The 15,654-nt window shown below is 40.6% G+C and overlaps 1 protein-coding gene across 1 annotated transcript in view; it reads left to right on the top strand.

The window, feature by feature from the left end:
* Nucleotides 1-15,654, top strand: part of SHB (SH2 domain containing adaptor protein B) — a 360,594-nt gene that overhangs the window by 264,537 nt on the left and 80,403 nt on the right. The window contains exons 4-5 of the mRNA XM_082269003.1: nucleotides 10,852-11,023; nucleotides 13,546-13,665. Coding sequence (XP_082125129.1) covers nucleotides 10,852-11,023; nucleotides 13,546-13,665 — 292 coding nt within the window. The remainder of the gene's footprint in view (nucleotides 1-10,851; nucleotides 11,024-13,545; nucleotides 13,666-15,654) is intronic.

The raw sequence follows: 15,654 nt of genomic DNA, 5'->3' as shown, positions 1-15,654 counted from the left end.
CTTATGGGGCAGCGGATGTCAGCGGTGACATCTCCGCTGCTATCCGCATCCGATCCTGTCTGTGAAATCCGGAAGGATGGAAACCCTATTTTCCATCCGTCCTGGGGATCGGATCGGATGAGAGCGGACAAGCTGTCCGCTCTCATCCGATTCCCCATAGAGAGCAGCGGGGGCTGTGACACCTCCTTCTCCACACTGCAAGCGGAGACGGAGCTGTCACCCGCCGGCTCAGCGGGGATCGGCGGATCGATCCCCGCTGAGCAGCACAGATCCGCCTACGGAGGCGGACCTTGTCAAAGAGCTCTAATCACTGATGAAAAACAGATGACCACTGATGAAAAAGTGATGATCCCTGATGAAAAACTGATGATCCCTGATGAAAAACTGATGATCCCTGATGAAAAACTGATGATCCCTGATGAAAAACTGATGACCGCTGATGAAAAAACTGATGATCACTGATGAAAAACTGATGATTACTGATGAAAAATTTATAATCCCTGATTAAAAAAACTGATGATACTTGATGAAAAAACTTATGAACACTGATGATCACTGATGAAAAACTGATGATTACTGATGACAAACTGATGATCACTAATGAAAAACTGATGAATTCTTCAATCCATTTTGACGTGACTGAGTGTCGGTTGACACATATGCGATGCGGGAACCCTGCGAATCCACTGCGGGTTCCCGCATCGCACTCAACTCGCAGGCAGTTCACACTGCCATATGCGAATCGCTGGGGGTGTCAGTACAAAGTTAACGACACCCCAGATCAGTTTTCATATCGCAGTGTGATTTGTCAGTTCGGAACATGAATCGGATCACAAAGGTGTGAACACCAATGCGATCTGATTCTGGTGCAGACCAAAAAAGGGGTCCTGTGCGACTTTGGTCTGAAAGCGATGCAAATTCATCTATACAATCTGTAAGGTTGAATTCACATCGCATGTGATTTTCAGAGCATTGTGCTGCGAATCACATGCAATGTCTGTCATCGCACTAATGTGAACTGGGACTTAACTGATGAAATGAATGCATGTGTTAAAAGGGCCTAATGTCTACCTCGCTATTGCCTTATAAAAGCATAACAGATGAGAATGTAGAGCTGTAATATACATTTGGTCACATTGGTTATCCGTTTTTGATCAACTACCTTTGCCAGGTTTGGTGTTCATATACTGTATGGTATTGTGTAAAGATGCCCATAAAGATGAATTAGCACTTGAGACACAATTCCTGAACAATTGTGAGTCGTTTTTTTGAAAAGTTGATGGCTGCGCTGGACTGACCTGCTCCATACAGGGTCTGTGGGTGAGTGGTAGGTGAGAGAGGGCCAATTGGGGAAATTTACTCCCAATCAATCTGGCCCGACTGGATGAAAAAAGGCAGTGTACCCTTGTTAAGGGTTCTGGGCTGCTACCTTAACCACTTAAGCCCCGGAAGATTTTACCCCCATTCCGACCAGGGGGTATTTTGCGATTCGGCACTGCGTGAATTTAACGCACAATTGCGCGGTCGTGCGACGCTGTACCTAAACGAATTTGACGTCCTTTTTTTCCCACAAACAGAGCTTTCTTTTGGTGGTATTTGATCACCTGTGCGATTTTTTGATCACGCGCTATAAACAAAAAAAGAGCGTCAATTTTGCAAAAATAGCAATATTTTTCACATTTTTTTATATGAAATTCCCCCAAAAAAAAATGTAAAAATCAAAATTTTTAAAAATTTTCGGCCAATTTATTTTATGCTACCTATGTTTGGTAAAAAAAATCGCAAAAAGCGAATTTTGATCGGTTTGCGCAAAAGTTATCGCGTTTACTAACAAAGGGAAAGATTTTTGTAATTTTTGTTGTTTTTTTTTTTAACGCGTAATGGCGGCGATCTGCGATTTTTTTTGCGGTACTGCGACATTGCGGCGGACAGATCGGACCCTTGACTGACATTTTTGACACTTTTGGGGTTACCAGTGACATTTCTACAGTAATCAGTGCTATATATATGCACTGTTACTGTAAAAATACACTGGTAGTGAAGGGGTTAACTTTATTTGGAAGGGAGGGGCTGTGTGTGTCCCTAGGGGCGTGGTTTCTACTGTGATTGGCTGTGGCTCTAGCTGTAAGGACACTGATCAACGGATCTACATACCAGATCCGTTTTATCAGTGTCTTTGCAGCGAGGAGAATGACAGGCAGTTTGTTTACACAAGCTGCCTGACATTCTCCCTCTCCCCCGCCGATCGCCGAGTGACCGGCGGACATCGGGTCCGCTGGTCACACGCGCGGGGGGGTCCGTGACCACGCGGGAGCGGGAGCGCGCCCCGGGGGGCGCGCGCTCGCTCCCTAGACCCTCACAAGCAAGCAACGTAGCCCTACGTTAGTTTGCCTGTGAGGGGCTGACCGCCGACGTAGATAGTCGTGCGGCGGTCGGCAAGTGGTTAAGATACGGCCTAGTGGTCATTTCCAAAAATTCTACTGGTAGTCGGTTAAAGGAGCGCCCAAAATCAGCAATAAGAATCCCACTTAGATCAAAAGATCGTTGTTTTATTGGTAGCAGAACATGTTAAAGCCAATGCGTTTTGGGGGAACGGGAACACAACAGGGCAATGGGAACACAACTTTTCAGTCAGCAAATGAACAATTGTGAGAACAATGAGGATTTACACTTGTAAGTTTCTGCAACATACAAGTGTATATGATAATACATTGCACAAGCATCAGCAATGCCAGCCTTCTCTTTGGGGAGCAATAGCAATCAGCTGGCAAACATTGGCAACTGGTTTGCAAGGGAAGAACTGATAATATAGATGTGGTCACGTCCAAATTCCACTTCCCGCTTTGAGAGTGTGCGACAGTCTCTATTGTGTATAGGAACGTAAATCAGTTGCAGCTGATATAGTAACTAAATTGAAAAAAAAATGACAACCTTTGAAGTCATCTCAGCATGTTGTTCTAGTAGTGGATCATTTTTTACACTTCTTTCATATGTTCTTATTGTTTTGAGCAAAGGGAACTGATGCATTGAGATAGCTAGAAGAAACACATTTCTGTAGTTTACTCCTTGCTACAAAATATATGAACTGTGCTTGAGTATTTATCTTTAATGTCAGGCTTTGACAGTTTCATATACCATCTATCAGACCATATCAGTGTACCATGACATATTTTATTATGCATCATGTCTTGGTAAATATGTGTATTGAGCAATATGAACAAAGTGAATGTAACTTTGTGTCTCAGGTTTTTTGAATTTGCTGACTATTGCACAAATCTTACAGTGAGTTACTTTAATTAGTATGCATTGCATTCCCAGATACTTTTTTAGTTGTAATAACCTGGCTTAGTCTGATAGCATTCTCAGTGTGCTTGAAATAAATAAAAAAAAGTTTTACAAATCGCATCCAGATTTTGTTTTTCTTTTTCATTTAAGAAGAATAATATACATCCTTTATAGGTATGATGAACGTTTTGGTATCTGTATATACATGAGACATGGCAAAGTATAAAGAGAGAGCTAAGCACAACACATTTTGTTGTTTTTCTTATGTTAAAAAAAATGTAGATTACCCAGATGCCAGATTACTGTTCGGTACAGTCTATTAAAGATTTGGCTTTTTAAAAAAAAACATTTTGTTCTTACTTGCTCTGCGCAGTGGCCCTGATGCTCTTCTTCTCGGGTCACCTGCCAGTGCTCTTGGCTCCTCCCCCTTGACCAGTACCCCCAATAGCAAGCCACTCTCCCGAGCCCTGCTCTATGCATCCATAAGACACATAGAGGCATGGCTTGGCCCCACCCCTGCCCTCTCCTTAATGGCTCACTAGCTGTGATTGACAGCAGTGGGAGCCAGTGACTTCCGCTTTTATATCAGCCAATGAGGAGAGGGAGTTCCGGGACAGCCAGGGCTCTCATGCACATTACTGGATCAAGAGGGAGCTCATGTAAGTATTTGGGGGGGGGGGTGTCAGCACACAGAAGGTTTTTTACCTTCCTAAATGTTAGAAAAAAGTTAAAAAACATTCAGCCTTAACAAGGATTTTAACTATTAAGAAAATATAAAGTAATCTAAAGAGTATATATTATTGTTTGTATTTTCTTTCATTCTTTAGGTAAACTTATACATGTTTCATATACATTTTTCATAATTGCTGTCTTCAGCCTGCAGGTAGAGCTGTAAACTAATTTTCAAATGTTTATCAAGCTCACCTTTTAATGTTTTGCTGGAAAAGGATTGTTGTTTACAGAGCTGAATAGCTAAAGTTCAAATTGTACATTTGAACGAGTCAGAGAAGTGCTCACCCCCTCCTCTCCCTGCCTACTTTGTATTAATTAGAAAAAGAAACTGTGACAAATGGAAAAGCTACAACTGTGATTACTTTAGAAGACCCTGGGTAATCTGCAATATCTCGGCTTTTCTTTGTAATGTTTTCTTGCAAAATAAAGATTTTATGCAAATAATAGGAAAAATTTATAAAACGAGTTTAACAAATAAAATTAACTCAAAACTACTTACAGTTTCTCCTGAATACCCAAAGTTTCAAGAACAGGTAGGCCTAGTATGGCTCATTTAGGCCATCCCAGAATTTGGATAAATTAAAGTTCTCTTTTCTTCGAAAATGTCCCAAAATTGTATAATTAACAGCCGGACAGTTCAAAGTTTTGCGCAGTATGCATATTTAATAAATCTATGCACATTGAAGAAAATCCAGGCCCATTAGGAATTTGTATGCAATGCCAATCAGGAGCACAGCTCACATTTTCATGGCAGTTTTGATCCATTTGGCAAATTCTTCTGTCATTTTGTGTATTTTTAGATCCACCCCAATTGTCTGTTTTTTTCCATTGTGCTTTCACAATTGTGCACTAAATGAATATGTATTTTTTTTTTTAAATGTTTATTGAAATTTTAACATACAAAATCCAGACTAAAATAAACAAGTACAAAATGACAGAAGTAGTGCATACAAATAAAAGGGGGGAAAACCATGAGGTATTGAATAGTTGTTCAGCAATGATCAAAACATAAGTTAGAGTAGAGGGGTCCGGAAAAATGGAAGAGGGGATGGATTGGAGGAGGGGAAAAAACAAAAAAAAGGAAGAAAAAAAAAGAAAAGGTGGAAGGTAAAATAGAGAGGGGTAAGCCTGCACATGAAGGACAAAAAAGAAGTATATAAAATGATGTTACAATGCCTGAAGAAACATAAGTGAAGGGAATAAGTGTTAGTCAGCACAGTAACTATGAGGGTATAATGACATATAAGTAAATGAATATGTAAATACCACTCCTAAAACCCCAAACCAGTCAGTAGGAACTCAAGCAGCTTGGAGATATGAAAGAGATAAGACACACCTTTCAAAAAACTTTGAAGCATCTCATACACAAACTAAATGCATCTAAATAAACACTATAGTTGGCTGTCTTTGCTTCCTCCCACATTCTATGTATATTGTTTTCTAGCTCTGTTGCATCCATCTTGATTTGATGACGTCTTTAGAAAGCTTTTATTCATATTTCGGCATACACCCAGTTCAGTCAACCTCAGTAGGCACTTTAGCATGCAAAAAAGTACACATTCTTAGATCCCTCTTCCCAGCCAAGTGTGTACTTACAGACACTTTCTGTATTTGTATAGCAACATCAATTTATTGCAGAGGTAAATGATAACTGAACTACTTATGATTGGGCACAAAATAGAAATATCTGTTATTAAGCTGCGTGAGCACACCATCTTGTACTTGGAGCCGGAGGCTTTTAAATCTAAGACTTAAAGTGGTTCCAAAGCCTAAATATTTTTTACCTAAATGCATTCCTTGCATTAAGGTAAAAATGTTTAGGCATCAGTGTCCCCCTTCACCCCTTTTACTTGCCTGAGCCCACATACGATCCAGCGATGTGCGCATCTGTGGCTCTTCTCTCCCCTCACTACCGGGTCTCACTGGCTTTGCTGGGGCATCGGGAGCCATTTGCTGCCGCTGCTGTCAATCAAGGTCATTGACACGGGAGCAAGGCCGAGTCCCGCTGTCTGTGTCAATGGAGGCAACGTTGGGGCTCAGGAGTGAGCATGCACAAGTGCCCCCATGGGAAGCAGCTTTCCATGGGGGGGGGGGCACTGGACAGAGGGGAGAGGCCAGGAGCACCGGAGGGAAAACCGGAAAGAGGAGGTTTCTAGCCACTCTGTGCAATTAAATTTCACAGAGCGGTTAAGTATAGACATGTTTGTTGGTTGAAGAAAAAATGTACCTTTTACAATCGCTTTAAGGCTGAACTGCAGGATTTATATATATATATATATATATATATATATATATTTATATATATATAGCACAAGTCACAAGTACTGCTAATAAAGATTATCTTCAGGCTTGGTTCACATTTCTGCATCACAGGCGACTGTGACTGGCTCTCAATGTTCTCACAGCTCCAGGGTGGCCGCAGTCTGCACTGGAAAAGGGTCCTGTGCGTCTTTGGCTCCATTTCAGGTCCGAATTCAGCCAAAAATTCGGACCAGGTTCGTACCTGAAATGGAGAACAGGGACGCACCGGACCCCTGCTGCGAGCCTCGGCTGAAGCTAGTATAAACCTGGCCTAAGTCTGACTGGCTGCTCTTTACTTTTAAAATCCAAGTTTTGTTGATGCTGAATACTACACAGAGAAATCTTCTTCTTGTACTGCAGGGATGAGTGCAGCAGCCTTGACAGTAAAAGAATCCTGTCATTTCTCCTTGCCTCATCCATTCACAAATCACCTTCTATAGGAAAAAATAAAGAAATCCTGTCACCTTTTCTACCCTTGTCTATTCACAGAACAACTTGTATTCTGTGAAAATAGTACAGGGCATTTTGTTGATGGATGATGGGATAGGAAAGGAAGGGAAGGGAGTGCATGCAAACATAGGATTGTTTCCCAATGTTGTAACCACACAGAGTAGATGAAGTTGCTCCTATGGCTATAGGCACCTTTTAGTTCTGGCCAAAGAAGCCATAGGACAATTTAAACAAGAACTGGTTAGCATTATTTTTTTAAAAAGAACAACTTGTTCACATAGGTAAGGTTCATTTCATTTTTCACTATTGTTTCTCTTCGCAAATTTAATATGAAAGAAACACAAATGATGTATAAATAAAAAATAAAATGTAATCTAATTTCCTGAATTTGGCTTGATTTCCACCTTTTATAAACTGGGAGAGGGAAAGCTTACATTAGGAGTGGAGCAGACCTTCTTGATTTCCAGTGTGCTGCTGGAGAAGAGTAACCTCAACAGTGTGCTTCTACTCCTTCATTGTCCAATCAACAGGCTGGGGGTGTGTTCTAGGTCAAGCTTTGCTGCAGTGGAAGTAAAGGATCTGAATGTGTGTCTGGAAGCACCTGCATAACTTAAAATTTCACAAATCTAGATTTTTAACTGTGCTTACAACTGCTTGCCTGGAGTTCAACTTTGAGGCCGGGTTTACATTAGTGCGCATTGGATGGGGGTTTTCCCACATCTCTATGGGGGCTGCGGAGCAGATTGCACAGGGGTCCTGTGCTTCTTTGGCTCCGTTTTAGGTCCGAGTTGAGGCAAAAATTCGGGACCGATTCATTCCTGAAACAGAACAGGGACGCACCAGACCCCTGCTGTGAGCCACATTCGTATTAAGTGTGAACCCAGCTTCAAAACAAGGAAATTAAATATTTAAGTACATTTAAGGCCTCATGCACACTGAACGTTATAACAGCTGCTGTTTTTGGTTTCAGACATCCGTACACATTTGCCAAAAATCGGACGAAATAGCCAATAGTTGACAATGCATAATGTTCACAAAATTTCTCGTCCGATTTTTTTTTTTTTGGGAGATTTGTTCCTAGACAAAGGTCGTCAGCAACTTCAGATCATGCGTGGTCTTTCGTATCTGATTTTTCACGGACGTACTGCATACACATTAAATGAAAAATTGTGTACACACTAGCCGAAAATCGTACGATTTTACCTTGGACGGGAATTTTCGGCAGATTTTCTACTAGTGTGTACCCCACTTAAGTGTCCATGCACGTACAGGTTGGTATTAGCAGTTTTTGGCAGTGGTGTTTATGGCTGGAAAAAAAACAGAGAATTTGTGGGTTTTGAGAGGAGTTTTTTAACTGTAAAAACACTCGAACTCTGATAAAAGCTTAAAAACGCTGAAAAACGTAGCTATTTGGCGTTTATCAGTGTTTTTGAGCCATAGGCATATAAGTTTACTAAAAAAGCCAAAAAATTGCTACAGCTAAAAAACGCTACTGCAAAAAAGCTGCAAAACTCCTACAGCTACAGCTTTCTACTGGCGTTTTGATAATGTCCAGTGTGCATGAGGCCTAAATGCTAGAAGGCTTTCTTTGGAAACTCAGAACACTTTCACAACCCTATAAATAGAGAAAACACACTGAAGAACACATGTTGCAATTCAGTACTACTTCAAGTTTCACATTTTATGTTTCTTTTCTCCCAATGTCCCATGACAGAGGTTTATGGCTGTCTATTAGTGACTGTGCGAGGCAGAACAGGTATAAATTCAGTCCTTGTGTTATGCCTGTGCTTAGTTTAACAAGGCTGTGCGTGACTAATTCAGTTTATTTGGGCATGACAGACTCTGTGACTATGGGAAAGGGTCTTGTTCCCGAAGAGCACATTCAACACTATGGGGAAATATATATTTTCTTGTTGACGCACTTTTCCTGTGATAATGGGATATCTCATTTTAATATACAAATATACTTTGCATCTTTTCACCAGATTAGATATGCCTGCAAGGGTGTATGGCTTTAGTTTATATATCTAATTGTCTGTTGCTGCTTGTACAATTACGTCTCTAGTGAGATGTTCATTGAAAGGTGCTAGTGATTAATATTGTACTGTATAGAACACCTAGGGGGATGACCTTTGGCAGAAAAAAAGCATAGATTAAACACTATTAAGATACTTTTCAACATTGTGAATGAGTTGTTAATTATCTATGTCATGTCTGATTAGTAAACAGGATTTCTGTTCTAATAAGCATTCTGATTGTTTGTGACCTTGAGGGTATGCCTTTATTCTCCATATGGAAAGCGACATTAGTATGTGCATGATAGATGTAACTTTCCAATCCAGCATCACTTTGGGCTTCAATTATATCAAGTTATATACATTAACTATTTTCAGTTAGAGGCGTTTTTTTAATAATAAATTGGATTTTAAAGGAAGACCACATGACAGATGACAATGACTCACAACAAAAGACATCTTTCTATTGTTTGTTCTATACACAGCTGGCAGAAATTGACAATGGAGATTACACATGAGTGTCAAACTTCAACTTATGTTCATTCAATTTTTGAAGCACGCCTTAAACTGGAGTGAAATAATAATTGGAGCTGAATTCCAGGGGAAATGGGAAAAAAAGTAGTTTGTAGTGGGGCTGCTCCAGCATTTCCGGAGTTAAAGGCTCATTTTTTGCACAGGGTACCTGTATAAAGCACTCTTAGGCCCCTTTCACACTGTAGAGTCCATCAAAGGACTTGGTTTCTCTCAGCGGGGGATCGATCCGCCAATCCCGCGCTGAGCAGGCGGATGGCAGCTCTGTCTCCGCGCTGTGGGAAAATAGGGTTTCCATCCGTCCAGACTTGACGGATCGGATTGGATTGGATGTCAGCTGACATCTGATGCCCCATAGAGATGCATGGGGCATCCGTTCAGATCTGCCAAAAAAACGGACAGGCGGATCTGAATGTGTCCGCCTGTGTGAAAGGGGCCTTACTGTACAATATACAGTACCTTATCCCTCACTATCACATACTTCTTTTATGCGACCGGTCCCCCACAGACTCCTCCAGCTTCACATGCTTCTCCATCCAGGCACTGATAACATCAAAAGAAACCTAATATAGTGTAAAATTATTTTTATTGATGGAATATTATTATTTTACCGGATTTATAAAATGCCAACAGTTTGTACAGAGTTTTACAACATGGGGGCACATTGTACGCTACTAGTGTGGCACCGTTACTGTTATCAGTGCCAATACTAAGCATTTGCGTGAGTTCTTGTACTCGTGAAAATGCTCCGATACTAAAACCGATACCTTCAAGAGTCCGTGTGATTTCTATCAGCAGTTCAGGTGTGAATTTTGGTACTGAAAATTATACCTGACTCAGCCGGTCGTAGTGCATTTTCAAAAACAGTCCGGTACGATTTTTAGCCCGGTTCAGGTATGATTTCCAATGTCCTACACTTTAACAATTCGCACCTGAACCATTGAATAAAATTGCACTAGATGGGGCTTAAAATCGTGCTGAAAACCGTCTCGCACATATTTAAACCCAAGCTAGATATGTTGAGTACTTGAGAAAAGGTATCGGTACTCAGTCTTAAAAACCTGGTGCATCTCTAACAGTTACACTACAATTCAATTCAGGAGGAATCAGAGGGTCCTGCTCTTTAGAGCTTACAATCTAAAATTAAAACATGTACCACTCAGTTTTAAGTGCTCAACACTATAGCCCTATGAGAGTAGATAGATCATGGCAATACCACCATCCAATATTAATGTTGTAATTCCTTTAGATCTTAGTACAGTTTACTCTCCCAAGGTACACTCTATCCAACAAGTTATACATTTCCCTAGTTGAACATTTAAACTGTATATAATAAAAACAAACAAGGATGTAAAAATGTGAGAACCATATCTAAAATGTATTTTTCGTAAAATATTTCAACTGTACTATACAAATGCTAAATAAATTATACTCGCTAGTCAGAGAAAGTGTACGCAGATACTTAAAACTGCATTTCTGCTGTCATTGGTTGACACCACTAATCTTTTTTTATTATTCATTTGTTCCTTTTCTACAGCACAGTTCAATGGCAGCGAGAAGAGGCAGTCATCGCCATCTCCAAGCAGTGACAGACGCAGACAGCTGAGAGCTCCTGGAGGGGGCTTCAAACCGATAAAACACGGCAGCCCTGAACTTTGTGGTGTCTTGGGCGAGAGAGTGGATCCAAATGTTGCACTGGAGAAACAAATGTGGGTTTTAGTATGAAGTTATTTTATTTACTGATGAAGCTTCTCATATAGGAGTGTCTGATAAGATTTTTTTTTTTAATTGATTATTGTTGCAGTATTTGAAGGATAAGCCTATCTGTAAATAAATAGGGTTTGTTTCAGAGTTGGCAGGTGTCACATACCCTCGCTAGATTCCTTCAAACTGCATATGATAAAAACAAACCTATAAAAATGTCAGCACCATGTCTAAATTTAATTTAGTTTACTTCTACAACTGTAAAATATGGAAAAACACTGAGCTGCCGCTAACTACACAATTGGACATGAGCCGCTAGCACTACAACTGACATGATAAATTGTGAAATGATATAATAATGTACTGCGCTAAAATACTTTATATACAACAAAGTATACATAAAACAGGTGATAATAGATATTATCTAAAATGCGAGGAAAAAACAATAAGTGAGTCCATAAACTATGTGAAGATGGCTGGAAAACCAGATGAGAAGCCAAAGTCTTCTGTTTCCAATATTCATCGGTGAGATAGAACCCAACACCAACAATATGCGATCACCCGAAAATATGGACCCAGGTACCTTATAGTAAATGGGTCAAACAAGTCAGATGATCCTTATAAGTAGGTAGATTCTGATCACAAGGAATTATCGATCAGGCTATGTCCTTATATTCCTGGATTATGAGGGCTTGATCTCCAAGCAATAAACTGATATGCAAAAACAAGCCAAAGATAGAACCCAACGCCAACAATAGAGGTATATGCGCTCACCCAGAAAATATGGACCCAGGTACCTTATAGTAAATTGGTCAAACAAGCCAGATAATCCTTATAAGTAGGTAGATTCCGATCACAAGGAATTATCGATCAGGCTGTGTCCTTATATTCCTGAATTATGATGGCTTGATCTCCATGCAATAAACCGATATGCAAAAACAAGCCAAAGCATAACACACATAGTGTAAAAACTGCAGGAGTGGGTGCACAGCCCCAAAAGCAGACAGTGTGTGTTTGGGGTTGTGTAGCTGCTACTGAAGGCCTGTCAAATTTCCGTAGGCTGTCTGTATGCAGGATATAATAATTCAAAGCGCAACCCTATCTACAGTAATTCATTTATTTTAATTTAGTCTAAACAATATAAAAAAATAAAGTTCAAACAATTGTGCAGACAATAGTGAACTTGTGCAAAGTTCTTCCAAAACAATAGGTGCCAAAGACTGTGCTGTGCTCCTCTCCTGTGTTCCCGCACTCACTGACAGCTGGTGGACTCTTACATATGTTGTAAAGAGTCAAAATGCATCAGTGTGATGAATTTCTTGAGATTGCTGGGACTTGTATTTCCTTTGATCAGTCGATCCTCCACTGCATCACCAGGAATCAGCAGGTTGTTTTATTTTCATATAAAAGAAGGAATAGCAAGAGGGACCCACATAGCGTAATTCCGTTTTATTGTGGGAATATTAAAATTACTTGGGAAAGCATTAAGAATGCTGGACCAGCTTAGGGTGGATGCAGACCCCCCAAAAAATGCCCTCACAGTACAGGCCATCGGAAATAGGCCTTAAAGCCTAAGCTTAGTTACATTTTTACATCAAAATTCTCAGTCCTGTGCCCTTCCCTCCAATGCCCTTCTAGTGACAATTTTCCAATGCTGCAAGGGTTAATACAGCCATTGGAAATGTCATAGGTGCACCTCACAAGTGCCAGTTGTGGCCATCCTTCATACTCCCCTCCCTCCTTCATTCATAAAGCTGTACTATAGTTTCCATTAGTGAAAAGAACTTTGTAAATGGAGGAGGGGGCAGAAAGAGCAGGCATAGTCGACATCCTTGATGAGTGCCCACGACAGGTCCAGCAGCTGTATTAATTGCTGCAGCACCAGTAGGTTACCATGGGGGGGGGGGGGGGGGTCAGAGGAATGAAGATTTAAATTAGGACAGCAGCCACCAGCACAAGGGTCACTTTTCTCTATTAAAGTGGTTGTAAAGCCTAAACATGTTTTACCTTAATGCATTCCATGCATTAAGGGGAACAATATTTAGGTGTCTGCATCCCCCCTCGCCGCACCCTTTTACTTACCTGAGCCCTCATTCGATCCAGCCCCATGCACATCTGCAGCTTTTCTCTCCCCTCATTTGCCGGTCTCGCTGGCTTTGCTCCCAGGGGGGAGCCATTGGCTCCCCATACTGTTAATAAAAGCCAGTGACGAGGGGCCAGGGCTGAGTCTCACTGTCATCAGGCGCAGCAACAGAGCTTGGGTACGAGTACCCCCATGGAAAGCCGCTTTCCATGGGGGCACTGGACAGAGAGGAGGGGCCAGGAGCGCCGGCAGGGGACCCGGAAAAAGGAGGTTTTTGGCCGCTCTGTGCAGTTTCATTGCACAGAGCAGGTAAGTATAGACATGTTTGTTGCGTGGGGTTTTTTTTTAATTTACCTTTACAATCAGTTTAATGTAATGATTTCTGATTAAACCTAGTTGTGCATCTATCAGAGTGAAAGAATGAGATGTTTCTTTTCATTTCAGATGGTATCATGGAGCAATCAGTCGGACAGATGCAGAGAACTTATTGAGGTTGTGCAAAGAATGCAGTTACCTTGTGCGGAACAGCCAGACAAGCAAACATGACTATTCTCTATCACTAAAGTAAGTCACTGCTATCGAGGAGCATGGTATCTTTAGGGAGTAAATACATAAAGCGTACACTGCTTATGTGTCTGTCTGTCTGTATACGTATCTATCAATCAAAAAAGCAGGTCTCAAAAAGTACACACATGTCCACTGCAGTGAAAGCATTAGTAATGTAGGTGTATCTATAATAAAGGGCGGGTTGTGAAGTTGGGACAGGTGCCCATTTTCAAGTTGCAGCAAAATATGGGGCAAAAATACCCCAGTGTCAGTGATGTCAGTGGGAGGAAAACCGTCCTAGTGTTAAGGTGCCATCCTATGATGTCGTCAGGTCTGGCCCCAACTCCTTGCATTCTCCTCTTCTGCCCATCCTAGTCTGCCATTGAGGGAGCATCTTCCTTCAATTTCTCTTTGACTCCAGCATATATCCTTGTTCCTGCTCTGACCAATAGAGTGCAGGCTGCCAAAAATTTAAACCCAGCAGCTGGAGCTCTGGTAATCTCCCTGATTAGCTGGTGACACTGGCCAAAATCTGGCTGTGATGCTTGTTTGGATACCCCTGCAATAATGAATGAAATCCATGTTTATACTGCTCAGGACATGCCCTGTGCCATTTTCTTTTTTTTTTAATTTTCTTTATTTTTTTGCATTTTTCTATTTTTAGTGAGCTTTACCTCCACCCAAACCCTAGTTAATTTGCTTTCATTACTTTGCAAAAAAATAATCTGGCTGTGATGCTTGTTTGTGATTTGGATACCTGTGCAATAATGAATGGAATCCATGTTTATACTGCTCAGGACATGCCCTGTGCCATTTTCTTTTTTTTTTAATTTTCTTTATTTTTTTGCATTTTTCTTTTTTTAGTGAGCTTTACCTCCACCCAAATCCTATTTAATTTGCTTTCATTGCTTTGCAAAAAAGAAAAATCATATTTATTTAAATGTATTTATTTATTTATCTATATTTAGAATCTACATATTTGCATGAAGTGATTTCCTCAAACATTAACTGTTGGTTATAACTAAGGGCCACATTTTTCCATCCTGTCCCAATACTGACATTCGTCCCCTTTTGCTCTGTTTGACAGTGACTTTTGTGGTTGAACTTGATGTTGTGTACAAAATCCTTCAACATCTCTTTCAAGGAAATACAAGGGGCTTCAAGGGAAATGTATGTTATGATGAAAACAAGCAGCATTGAGCTGTTCAGTTGCGTCCTGCTGTGTATGTGCAGCTTTGGCATACTATCAGCTGTGCCGCTGTGTGCTCAGTGGCATGCACCAGCAGGTAAAATAACGACTGATCGGTTCACGCCATGTTTATGCACTGCGGGCAGATCTATTATGTTCTTTCGAGCTTCAGCAACAGGTTCATGTAGAAGAAAGAAGACTATGCGAATGTACGCAGCACATAAGCATAATCCCATTTTATGATATTTTTGTTCTGTAATAATTCTCCAAATTCCAATGAAATGACATCACAATCTGCTTTGAGACCTTGCATCAAGCAATCACCTTTTATAGGTCGCATTGTAAATGTTTTAATTAGTGTAGCCAAATAAAGCAGCTAATCTTTTATCTGCTGTAATAACTCACCGGATTTAGTCCTGACACCTGGATTAGACGTGAGGCCCAGGTTAATTGCATTGCTCCCTTATGTGTTGTAGTTCATCTGCGGTGTGACCTCTTAATTTAGCTGACAAATCCCTTGAATTATCCCTTACCAAGTTTAAAGAGCGCTTCTTGTGTTAAACCTCCCGGTGGGTTTAAGTTGGTGTTAAATTCATATTTGGGGATTTCCAGACTGTAAAATATATTGAAACAACTTGTGTTGAGATGGTTTCTTTCTTTTATTCTGCATTACTACTCATTACCTGCTGCTGTTAGTATTTGTACTTTTTGTCATTTTGAATAAAACTTTTTTGGAAACATAATTGAGGTGAAGAAGTTTTCCAAATCATTTGTATTTTGGTCTTATCTCCCTTTAACTTCTTTAAGTGGTTGTATCC

Source organism: Pelophylax lessonae, assembly GCF_965119305.1.
Source record: "Pelophylax lessonae genome assembly, chromosome: 1".
In the NCBI taxonomy this organism is placed as follows: Eukaryota; Metazoa; Chordata; class Amphibia; order Anura; family Ranidae; genus Pelophylax; species Pelophylax lessonae.
This window is presented reverse-complemented; position numbering and strand designations above follow the sequence as displayed.